General features: G+C 47.5%; 1 protein-coding gene and 1 long non-coding RNA gene across 3 annotated transcripts in view; one reads left to right on the top strand and one right to left on the bottom strand.

The window, feature by feature from the left end:
- LOC135385566 (phosphatidylinositol 4-phosphate 5-kinase type-1 alpha-like) overlaps window positions 1-2,143 on the bottom strand; it is a 70,112-nt gene extending 67,969 nt beyond the window's left edge. Inside the window, exons 1-2 of one of the 2 annotated variants that reach the window (XM_064614959.1) lie at window positions 1,827-2,143; window positions 974-1,014 (exon numbers count right to left, since the gene is read on the bottom strand). In XM_064614959.1, the coding sequence (XP_064471029.1) occupies window positions 974-1,014; window positions 1,827-1,911 (126 nt within the window). In that variant the 5' untranslated portion in view covers window positions 1,912-2,143. The remainder of the gene's footprint in view (window positions 1-973; window positions 1,015-1,826) is intronic. The other variant, XM_064614960.1, reaches the window with a different exon arrangement.
- LOC135385567 (uncharacterized) overlaps window positions 1,399-12,582 on the top strand; it is a 56,459-nt gene continuing 45,275 nt past the window's right edge. Inside the window, exons 1-2 of the long non-coding RNA XR_010420448.1 lie at window positions 1,399-1,434; window positions 2,129-2,320. This is a non-coding gene — a long non-coding RNA (uncharacterized LOC135385567). The remainder of the gene's footprint in view (window positions 1,435-2,128; window positions 2,321-12,582) is intronic.

The following is a 12,582-nucleotide window of genomic DNA, read 5'->3' as shown; positions in this document are numbered from 1 at the left end:
CACTGACTGTGTGGTTATGCAGAAGGGTGTCATGCGTAAGGGTACCAGTGCCAAAGTGAGGCATCATTAGAGCCTGAAGTTTTTGGGAAATATTTTTTTTCTGAATTCGTGGGGTAAAAATCGGGTGAATAAACATGTGCTCTAAATTCATGCGAATTTGGGTGGAAAAACTTCCAGTATGCTAAATTCGAGGAGAAATCGGGCTCAGTTACTCAAACTAACTGTACTGGTTTGGTACAAATGGTAATGTAACTGCATTTGCTGCCAAACAAGTTACTGTGCATTCCTACAGACGTCTCAGTGAGGGCAATTTGCCGGGTAAAATCGGGTTTTGCCCTAAAGAGGCAACCTTCAATTTTGGGTGCAAATTCAGGGAAGAGTCAGGTTGAACCATAAAACTTCAGGCTCTAGGCAATCAGAGATCAGTTGCTCAACATTAATCAGTCCTTACTCCACTGTGGTCGACCGATGTATGACATGCCACAAAGAAACATAAGGTCAATGCAAATTTCATGCCTAAATTGTTATGGGAGTGTTACCTAATTTCGTGACATGGAACATTCTGTATAGAGTTTATTCACTGACGTCACCCCTCCAGGGGGCACTAGCTTCGAAAAGGCGAAATCGCTGCCTTGCTGTAGGTCCCTGAAATTTTGGTTACGGTTTTCGCTCGCTGCTGTATGCTATTTAGAGGACTATTCATTTTGAGAATGACATGGAAAGTACATGGATACGGGACATGTAATATTCGCACAGTACAATAATCTTGAAACACCAAATGTATGGTTTGTGCGATGTGGGTGCCTTTACAGCCAAGACACGAGGACCTATATTTTGGTGGCTAATTGCTAGTGACAGTGACGCTCTCCTGTGGATGACGTCATGCGAATAAACCCTACTGACACTATATCCACCTCTTCTCACACCAGATTTGTTACAGTGTCAAGCAGAAATAACATATACTGTTACTTACATCAATGGGTGGTGGTTTTGGCTTTGGGGGCTTCTCTACAACTGGAATGGAAAGAATATTGTGCATAGTTGTCATCAAATCTAACATATTCAAAGTGTGCACATCTAGGTACAAACATGGCCGAAAGTGCACTATGCTTTCACGTTCGGCTCGTCAGTACATGCAATAGCGTGATCATACTCACCAATGCTTCTATCCCTGAATCACCTTATGCAATGATCAAATGTTATACCCGATACACTGACGTTTGACACGCGTGTGTAGTACATGTGTTTGCTTGCAAAATTAATACACATCGAGTCTTGTAAAACGATGCATGAAGAAGTGATGTCTTTGTTAACCTCATCAGAAAAGCTTACGAGCCCAGCAATTAGGGGATGACTAATGAGATCACACGTAGCATAAGTATTCCCCAATACATAGATGATTCACGTAGGAGTGCCCGGAGCTCCTCCACAAAGGTCAGTGGACTATGCCATCAAATCCCAAGATATACTCATAGGTTTCCTTGAACACGTGTTCTTCCATTCATTTATTGTAGGACAGAGCCTTTGTACGGTGCAACTGGCCTATTTAAGTACTACGAAACAGGAATGTCGGCATTCGCGGATGTCAGCCACAAAGCTCAAGTATATGCAGTAACTCTGCAGAATTTAGCGGATACTGTATTATTACTTCACACGAAGAGGCTCTCTTTGCTCATTTGTTGATGCATATTTGCTGGAATTGGAAGTTAGCGCGAGTTGTGCGCTATGAGACAGGAAGGCGTTTCCGCATACTATAGCGGTTGGTCAATGACGAATCCGGACTCGTAACGCCATTCAGCACATTGAACAATTCTATACGCACTTACCACTGCTTTCTCGTGTGTCCTCTGTGCTGTCGTACTGTGCTGTAGTATCCGGTACCACAGGAGCATTAGATGGCTCGGAGGCCATCTTGCTATTTCTGTCAGTCCCAACACCTCGTAAATCCTTCACAAATTGTATATTTACAGGGTTAACCGCATCTTGCTTATTTCTGCCGGTTGGACCGTCCTTCCACGCTCACATGCACACTCAACACAATGCCTAAGTAACACTGTATATTGATTACGACATTGTAATGTGTACAAACAACAAGCACCCCACTAATAGGCCTAGTGCTTTTCTGCAGTACGTATTGTGCTGCCACCTTCATACCACTATTCCGACCCACACCAGGGAGCACCACCAGACGAAATTATCGAACTGCCTCACGAAACTTCGGCACAGATCCTTTCGTTCGACGGCGACAGCGCACTTGCGGTGTACTTACTGTGTCGTACGTGCAGGAATTTTTGCTTTGGACTGATCGAGTGGCATATCAGTAAGTATTTTCCACTCTTTCATACTTTTGGTCTGGTGTAGCCGTTGGCAAGACCTCCGGTACAGTCGCAAAAGAAGTTCCGGTTGTGTCGGAATAATTATATGAAATGGTAACATTTGGCAAGTTTTTGAGTGACTTTCGAACCGGTAAACTGGCGTTGAGGTTTTACGCGCTGCTGTACAGACTGCGTCGCGCGTGCACGCTCCCGAGCGCATCTTTTCTCCCGCCCTTTCTGGAGACGCGTGGATTAGCGGCACATGTCATTCATTGACAGTTATGTTTCATGAATGCGTGTAACGAGGCATCAACCAGATGTGTACACGCTGTGGGTGTCTGATACCGTAGAAGTGACAATTTGGGGAGAGCTCCATGTGGAAAGGAGTGGGCGTATTCCTGGGTTATGTATATGAGCACCCAAATTGTAATCCAGTAGTCGGACGATAAGCATATATGTTTGCATACTTGCTAAACAACACAGTGACACAGTATTTGTTCGTGAACGTTGTAACACTCTCGGTATTGTGACGCGTGCAATCGGTGTCGTTGCGTCTTGTATTGGTATGACTAGTAAGCATTGGATTGATATAGGTATAGTATTGGCGTACCACTCTCGAGCTTGGACGGTATGCTGAAGTCTCTTATAGCTTGGGAGTTGTGTTTCAACTTTCAGGGTAACTAACAATGTCTCATGATAATTCTACATGTGACAGAGTGGTCAGTTTCGCTGAAGGTGACGTATGCGCTTCGTCTTCGGGAAAAAGGTAGGATCATCTTAGCAGTCAAGCAGTAACCAGTCCTAAGACTAGATATGTACGATTTGCGCATGAATTGAGAAAGGTGCAGCTGTCAAATTTCATACACACATCAAGATTTTTGCTATAATTGGTTATTTCATAAATAGGAGCATTGGACATAACGACGAGTTCGTTCCATGATAGGCAAGCCTGAGCGATGGGCAGGACACGTATTTACGCCATTCTGTCAACAAGTTCGTTAGTCTAAGACGAAGTTAAGCATTCAACAAACAATCCCACGGGGGTCGAGACCAATGGTCAAAACAGCCGTTATGGCACAGATGGTGCGGATGTCCTATGCTTCTGTCGTCTTCTTCTTCTTTTGTTTTTGTGGATTTTTGTTTCAGAACTTACAGAACATTCTGGATGAGACAGGCGGATGGAGCCGTTCTATTGCCTAAGAAGATACCGCGACGAAAGTACGTGGGATATAGCATGTGCTGTGGGAAGGCACACTAAGAGATAATCAGAAATGAACTAATAGTATAATTGGCGGGACACGTCGACTACACGAACCATTAGTTCCCTATGTCGTTACTTCCACCTATGGAGCAGGCTGTTAGCTTTGTCGGTGTTTTCGTCATGTTCTCGATGCGTGCCGCTGCAAATGTGCGCCCCCTATCAAAAGATTAGTTCATGGTGCAGATATCCTCTGCATGCAGAGCCGTAGCGATGGGGGGCTCAGGGGCAGCCGCTCCGGGTGCCGTCGCCAGAGAGGGCGCCGAACGGCAGGTCCTGGCAGGTTGGTTAGACAGTAAAAAGCGGAAATGAAGAGAATTTGAATTTACAATCTCGGCAGTGCAAATAAGCGTTTTCTTTTCTTTGTTTACAGTGCTTCTGACGGCAGTGAGGGGGGGGGGGGAGGGGGGTGTGCTTCACGTTTACCCTACCCCGGGCGCAGACTCGCCTCGCGACGACTCTGTCTGTATGTTTTCGTTATGACGTTTTTCGAGACTGGGAGGTAACCGGGTTCGAATCCCAGTGCCGGCTTTGCTGTCTGGGGTTTTTTCTGGGTTTTCCTCAGATGGGCTTTCAGACATATGTCGCCACAGTTCCCTTAGAAGTCGGCCCAGGATGCACATTCCCATGGTGGTTTAGTCGTGACGTTGCCCACCTCTGTGAGGCCGACCACGACGAGCCCTTTCACCACCACCACAACCGTTAGGAGGACTTCCATACGAGGGGCGCCCGATATGTTCTCGGCGTGACACAGAAGGAGTGCGCACACTGACGCGAAACTGTTGGACTCTGGGACTTTCCCAGTACCCTCCCTCCCCACACGCAAAATACCGGCCAAAAAAGACAAGAAAAAATAAAAAGAGCCACCATCCACGGGTGTCGCACACCCGTAGTATTCCAGCACCCCGTGAGATGAAAATCCTGCGCAAATCCCTTCGTAGGACAACCACTCGTCAAGACTGACGCCACCAGAACCATGCGCGGCGACGTACCACGAGCAAAATGGAGAAACGGAAGGCACGTACGTACGGTTATCGAATATTAGACGTGGAGTGGCCTATGAGTCTATAGCAGGCACCCACTATAGGACGTGGTCGGCAGTGGTTTAGCCATCGCAATCACGGGGGGGGGGGGGGGGGGGGTTATTGTTATAATTACGTTGTAGCAGTTTATGATTGGTGACATGTGTCTCAAACTGAAATAACACTGGGCCCCCTGTGGGTGGGGTGGGGGTGGGGGGCGTCGCCAAACATTTGAGGTGGTGTTAGGGGTTGTAAGGGGGGGGGGGGAAGGGTCTGGATCAGAGAGTCGAACCGAAACGTTTATCGGTCCGGGTTTAGGTTCGACGATAAGGGTTCAGTTTCGGTTCAGCTCCGGAAGGCAATGGTTCGAACCGTTTTTTTTTTTTTTTTTTTCAAACGGTTCGGTAACCGGTTCAGGGGCCACGGGTGGGAATGAATCACAACAGGCAGGTTAAAGCACACTTCCGTTTATGTGGTACAGTGCTTGAAGTGGACAGGAAGGCGTCAACTGTCGTTCAAGATTGTGAAAGATTTTGCGCGATATGAAAGACAAGATTAGTAGTGGTTACGACAGGGGCATAACCATGAATTACCGGTTTGCGTTGACTGACCCAGAACGTAGCTCACGTCGCGGTGGTTAACTGTCCCACCGGGTTGTTCGCAGAATCTCGGCAGGAATATAACAGTCAACCAAGCCTGCTACCTTAGCCTAAGTCATTTAATGAAATTACCAGTCTGTAGATGCGAATACACGTTAAGCAGTTAACGACGCTTCATGGTAGTTGGATTGGCTCAGTTTAGCTCCCCGGCATTGGGGGTTTAAGTTGGATTGGAACGGTGCGATTCTGAGCCCGGGGTCTGTATGTAGAAGGCGCGTTATCATGTTATTACTGACCGCAGCCGTGCTACCATGTCGCCGTAGAATGAAATGTCTGTGGAACACAGACAGAGCACGGGCAAGCGCAAGTGCAAACAGAGAGTTCGAACCATTTTCGACCCATTGGCGATTCTTAAATACGATCTAAGCATGGTTGTTTTTACCTCTTTATTTCAAATGCACAAAGAAAACCAGCTTTGTATGTTCTCTTCATTCTGACCAGCATGATGGTAGCTGGCCGGTTATTTTGTAAGGGGCTTATGTAAGCTCACACGCTATGTGTCAGCGATCAGTTCTGCAGTTAGGGTGGACACCCTGTATAGCTGAGGCTGATTAGTATATTATTGTAATATATGTCATTTCATGAATGCTACCCAAAACTGTCGTTGATCCCTAATCCTTATATGTATATTCATGTGTATGTCTTAGACGTTAGTAGTCATAACAGTTTTAAGTTACCATCTTTGTTGTTGTTATTTCGCGACTCCAGAAAATCCAGAGCATTCCTGCAGGACACGACTTTTTCGGAAAGCAACAGGAAGGCTACGAAGCTAATAAAAGAAGAAGAAAAAAGGAAAAAAAAAGTAGTTTTTATGTTCATGCACAATATGTAAAGTTCCGCCCTTAGTTCCGTATGAACCGTTATTTGAACCGGTTACCGGTATTTTTTTAACGCTTCGGTTCCGGTTCGGCTCCAAGATGGCGTCCACTGGTTCCGTTCCGTTCGGTTCCAGTTCGGCCAAAAATAACGGTTTTCGGTTGTGGTTCGGTTCGACTCTCTGGTCTGGATAAATCACTGATAGCGAGGACGTTGGGGGAGGATGACCCATACCACAGCACAGTAAGAAGTGGGCCGCGGAATTCACACGAGGATGGCACAGCCTCGGAGACGATTCCCGTCTTTGTAGGCATGCGGAAGTGACCACAGGAGAAAACATCCACTGTGTGCACGATGAGGCCATGGCAGATCGCCGAGTCGACATCCGGACCATCGCTCAGGCCACAGGCATATCCAGAATTAGCGCACCTTGACCTGATATCTTGCCCTAATCAAAAACGGGCGCGCTCGACAGTACATCCAAGAACAATTTCCAGCTGTTCAGGACAGATCCAACGAACTTCCGCTCCTGGTTTGTGACTGGACAAAACTGTAATGTCTGTGGAGTGGAAGCGGACATCCCACACCAACTCCTGTATTGCCAGCACCACCTTCAATATAGGGACACCCTCCGCTGCCGTCTGCTCCAGATTGGCTGTAACGACTTTTCGTTGGCCGCTCTTCTTGGCCCCGTCTTGCACCCCAACCAGTGGGCTGTCACTGCCGCTCTTCTCGTTTTTCTCCGAGTCTCAGGACTCGTGAACTGCATGTAACGTTGTGCTAGTGATGAAGGAACGAATAACCGAGAGACACGGGACACGAAGACAACTCCCCTCCGGGAGTTGTTAGGTATTTAGGAGGCTTGATGTTATTAAATCATTACTGTGTCTGAGAACTCTTGTGCTTGTCTTCGTGTCCCGTGTCTCTCGGTTATTCGTTCCTTCATCATCATGCACCAGTTAGTCTGCGCCCTATCTCTTTTATTGTGCTAGTGTTTATTCACTTCTTTCTTTCCTTTTTCCTTTCCTTTTGTTTTTCTTTCTTTCCTTTTCTTTTTGATTCCCCCTGTTTTCTTTCTTCTTTCTCCTTCCTTTTCTTTTTCGTTTTCCCCTTCCCCTTTTACTTTTTTTTCGGAATAGCAAGCCGGCTCTTTGTCTGGCTAACCTTTCCTATCTTTTTTTCTTAATAAACATATCCCCCCCCCCCCCCGTGTCCAATCTGAGAACGAAACCCAGTGCAAGCAGTAGAAACAGCCGAAGAAGAGTGTTCGATCAGCATAGTTTTCTGAGATTTGAAAAATGCGACGTGCAAAAGGAACCGAGTTCGGCGGCGAGTGCGAACGCCGCAGGACATTGAGAAAGAGACTACAAATGGACATGAACGTCTTCCATTGGGACAGGTATCGACTGGGCCACAAATGGTGGAAGTCTTATAGTGTGAGTCTCGCTTTACGCCCCTACTGGTCAGAACGGGGGGGGGGGGGGGCGAAGTAGCTTGACGTAGTTGCCGCACTGAAGTGGGCATCGTCACGACTATAGCAAAAAAAAAAAAAAAAGGTGGGAGGAGAGAGTTGACTATTTCAAAGTGAGGCATAGGCAGGATGAACAATACTGATGGGACGGAGGCGCAGTTGATGAGAGGTGCACTAGAGTGGTCTTTCCGCGAGGCCCGTTTCTTGAAGAAAACGCACGAGGTTGCGAGTTTTTGTAAGTCGTTCTGCATAAGACCCTTGGGGGAAGAGGATGTCCGTCAGTATGCCTGCCTGGCGTGGGGAAGGTGAGCTTCCTGCATAGTGTGGTAGGCGCGGCATTCTGTCAGGATATATGCTCGATAATCTCCGGATGATTACAGTGACCGCAACTGGGATCCTCCCTAGCCGATCTTGAACAGTTGCGAGTACATGAACGCAGGTCCCGTGCGTAACCGATGGATCAATGTGTGCATGACGCGGGGAAGATCTTTCGTGGGAAGAGAGGGTCGATGACTCTGCATGATGTCCTGTATGCCAGGATGACGCACTTCAACTAGCTGTTTGACGGACGGTCAGAACGGGGGTGCTGTTAAAGCCTACGCTCAGCCATACACCAGCTACATCAATCTTAAACACTTGCTCTTCAACGACGTATACAAGAAACGGGTAATGACCACCGTAAGCCGTTTCGAGATTTTCTAGGACTCCTTGAGCTTATTGAACATGACATGTGTGTTGCAATAGATTTTGTTTCCCCGTCTCGGTACGCTTCTACACTCTGAGAAAAAAGGGTGTGAAAAGGTGGTAACTTTATAGTTACCTATGTCAACATAGCGCAAGGTATAGCGTCTCATAAAGGGTGTAAAAGGGTGGTAAAAGCAATTAACAAAAAGAAAAAGATTATTGGATATATGAAAATTGACACGAAGACGTGTACGCCCTCCTCTCTCTTCGAATCAGAAGCGATAGCGATAACCCTATCATTCGTGGCAATGGTTGGCGCACAGCGTGCTATGCGGTGAAGTTCTGTTTTTAGAGTGTAGCAACGCTGTTGTGCGGTCAGTCGCATAGTGCATGCGTCGGCGTTTACACGGAATATATCAAATATCACCGTGCTGTGATTGATATGGCGTCATGAAAATGCCTCGAAACACGAAACTACCATTCAACACTATCTGGAGACGACCTTAGACGGTACGAGATCATGGTGGAAAGGTGCAGTTGCGTCGATCCCTTCCTGCTTTCCGAGAGCGACTGCGTGAAGGATGTTTCTTTGTGGCCGGAGTTGGCCATAATGGACATACGTGACTGTCTTGTAACTAAGACCAGCTTTCTCACGCGAAAGCAGTGGAAAACGACAAAGTCGCTGGAGGCATACAATTATGTCACCAGTGGCTGGGTTCGAGAACCACGTGTGAAGCTCCTGAACGGCGGAGAAGTCATCATGATCACAGAGGTGAGCGTACTTACGATCAACCACTGTTATATAGTAATGAGTAGACAGCAGCGCTGCGGGTGCTTCGAATAATGTGGATGAAATTCTAAGATCATCTGATGTGACTCTGTTGTTACTATAAGCACGATGGAAAGTAACTCTTCTGAGGCTGATGCACACAAACACAACACAAGCCTCAAGGAGAGATCGGCAATTGAGAGATGGGTGGTTAAAATCCCGCCTCTGTCTGGCTTTTTCGACGACTGCCATATTTCAACTGTTACTATTAGGATTACATGCGACGGATGCTTGTGACACAAGCAATCCCTACGTGCAACCCAGTGACTTATGCAGAATCCCAAGCACGGACGTGTGTTCAGCGGGGGATCCAGGATTTTTCTGAGGGGGGGGGGGGGGGTCCAGCCATGCACCTTGCTAGATACGCGATCTAGGGTCAATTAAACGCTATGTCACTACAGAAATTGAGGGGGTCAGGACATCCGGACCCCCCGTGTAGATCCGCCCCTGGGTGTGTTGCAAAAAATGGGGGAGGGTCATTATTTTAGTTACTTCATAACAGCTTAACATATCATTGCAGACACGAGCGTAAGGCGGCTGAAATAGCAAGGGCACCCCCTGTAGGCCGTACGCCGGTAAAAAAGTTAGGTGGTGTCAGGGGGTCCGGATAAATCACTGGTGCAACTTTCCGGTTCTTCCGCACGACTGCAGAGCAAGTCGCCGCAAACCACCATGTGCGTCATAGAATTTATCGTATTGATGGGGGTTTTATTTGCACAAAGAAAGAAGAAAAAGGGGAAGTGTCATCCAGGTAGCACGCCGGCTTGCTATTCCAAAGAGAAAGAACGGGGACGATCACAGGGAGCCCAGGAGCATAGGTCGGCATTTTCCTAAGAATTCATTCAACATCACATCATGGTCAGTTTTCTGCAAAGCCCATCACATCACATCACCGTCATAAACCATCACATCACGAGCCCGTAACTCAACTTCAGAATTCATCACTTCATAACCCATCATTCAACTTCAGAACCCATCACATCACATCACATCATTCTACTTCAACTTCAGTACCCATCATCGACTTCAACTTCAGAAACCATCACCGACTTCAGAGCCCATCATCAGAATTCAACTTCAGATCCCATCGCGGTTTTGAAGTTGAATTCCTATTATGGGTTCTGAAGTCTGAAGACTTGGAAGCAGGGTTCACCAATGCAGGAGGAAAGGGAGGGATGCCACGTTTGACATCCGCTGTCGCATGTGAACGGCGGAAGGTGTGTTGCTTGCGCGGTAGGGTTGTTGCACAATGTTGCACCCGTTGTTGACAGATAAGTGAGCGCAAAGCACATTGCGCGTTCATGTGGCTTCGGGTGACCGCTGGTGGTGTTTTGAAGTTGAATACCAACGAAGGCCTACGTTGGTGTGCCCGGCTGCCCGCTGGTGGAGGATTACGACGTTGGCGTCTTCCTCGCCCCTGTTAGCGTGGAGTTCCTGGTAGTGGCGGCGAAAGCGTAAGCGGAGGAGGGGTATGCTGTTTGGAGAGTGCGGTCGCCTTTCTCTGGGTTGGGCTTGGAAGCAGGGTGCACCAAGAAAGGAGGAAAGGGAGGGATGCAACGTTTGACCTCAGCTGTCGCATGTGAACGGCGGCGGGAGGTATGTTGCTTACGTGGTAGGGTTGTTGCACAATGTTGCGCCCGTTGTTGACACCTAAGCAAGCGCATAGCACATTGCAGGTTCATGTGGCTCCGTACGACATCCTTGCCTGCCGGCACATTGAACGTTCATGTGACTTCGTACGACCGCCGTGTCTGCCAGTACATTGCACGTTCATGTGGCTTCGTACGTCTGGCTTTTCCGCCGTGCCATTTTTCACTCGTGACGCGGCGGTATTAGCTTCGGCATCGGAATACATCGTGGCCTGCCACTGAGTATTACATGAGTTCTTGTGACACGGTGCTTACTGACACTGGAAATAGCAGTCATGAACGAATTCAGCGCCTTCAATTCAACTCCTTTCTTTTTATTTTGCTGCTGAAAAATCCGACGACAGTGACCCTGCCTCTTGCACGTGCGCGGCGCCAGCAGCCTGTCAGCTCCGCCTTGTTGCAGCGCGATGTACTGGATGTACGCTACCACAACATCTCCGACATGCTTCGTCGGAGTTAATTCGCAGCAGAGCGTTCGTTTGGAGTTCGTGGAGTGCATTTTTTAACGGGGAAGGTGATAAGGCCACTGGCAAGGTTCTATGGAACTGTGCGCGTAAAATGAACTCACAGAACTTGGAATTCCAATTGCCATTTTGTGCCCGATTGACAACGTATATTCGGAACTCCGCTCCCAACTTAATTTCGGCATGGTAGCAAGAACTTTCATTTCTCACTTAATTTCATTTTGAGAACATGAAGGTTGTAACTTCATTACATATTTAGCTTAATGACGTAACTAGCAACTTTTGGGTGGTAATTAACTTCCCCACCTCTGCTGAAATGTACTTTATTGACGATGAATATCTAAGAAATAGCAGCAGCGTGCTCTGATGGAACACTTGTGTCCGACGGATCCTCCGATGGATGCTACATGCATGTGGAACACACAATTTCCCAAAACATGACCTATGTACCTCAGATAAATAAGAGACCTATAGTGACCTCTGTGTATTACATTTAAAATAAAAGACGTCAACAAAAACAATGCCAGCCTGATCTTGTCATATTTGGATCCCAATCACACAAAGGAAAAATAAGCAATCTAAGAAGACACAAAATAAGCCTATAAAAACACACTTCGTCAGCACGACAGCAATCTACTGTCATCTAGTAAAACTGTAAAACGCGCGTACGCGACCGAAGGCGGAGGCTCAAATCCCATCCAATATACATATATACGCACATTATAGCTGTAGGCGAGCAAATGAGTCAAACAGAACAACCGCAACGTGCAGACGCGCGACCGCAGAACGCCAAATCGCATCTCGATCTAATCTACCGCTCACATTCGCAACATACAGTTGCCTCTGGCTACATGACATTGCCCTCCGCGCCCCACTACGCGAGAGAGTAACGCGTTCCAAACACTTTCCCTCCCTGCGACCGCCGATACACAACGAGGGGGGGGGGGAGGAAGTCCGCCAGGCATCTGCAGTGTCAGGCCCATACGCCCACACCAGACACGAAACGCTAAGTGTTTATGTTCGCTCGGTGCACTCCAATGCATATTTGCCCTTCACTCCGCAAGCGTTCGCACAAGTAACAGTCACGACACGTGAACGTCAGACATCGACTAAACATTGTCGGCCTCAAAACCTATTATGAGGACTTCGAAACCTATCCGTCATCTTCAAAATCCATCGCGCAGACTTCAACTTCAAAACCCATCGCGCAGACTTCAACTTCAAAACCCATCCCACCGACTTCCCCTTAAAAACCATCGCGCTGACTTCAAAACCCAACACACGGACTTCGACTTCCAAACACACACACGCTGACTTCAACTTCAAAACCCATCACGCGGACTTCAACTTCACATCACATCATAGCCCTTCATTCAACTTCAACTTCACTTCACATCATGCCGTTCATTCAACTT

This window comes from Ornithodoros turicata, chromosome 2, assembly GCF_037126465.1.
Source record: "Ornithodoros turicata isolate Travis chromosome 2, ASM3712646v1, whole genome shotgun sequence".
NCBI classification, from domain to species: Eukaryota; Metazoa; Arthropoda; class Arachnida; order Ixodida; family Argasidae; genus Ornithodoros; species Ornithodoros turicata.
The sequence above is the reverse complement of the archived record's forward strand: the minus strand, read 5'-3'. Positions and strand labels throughout refer to the sequence as shown.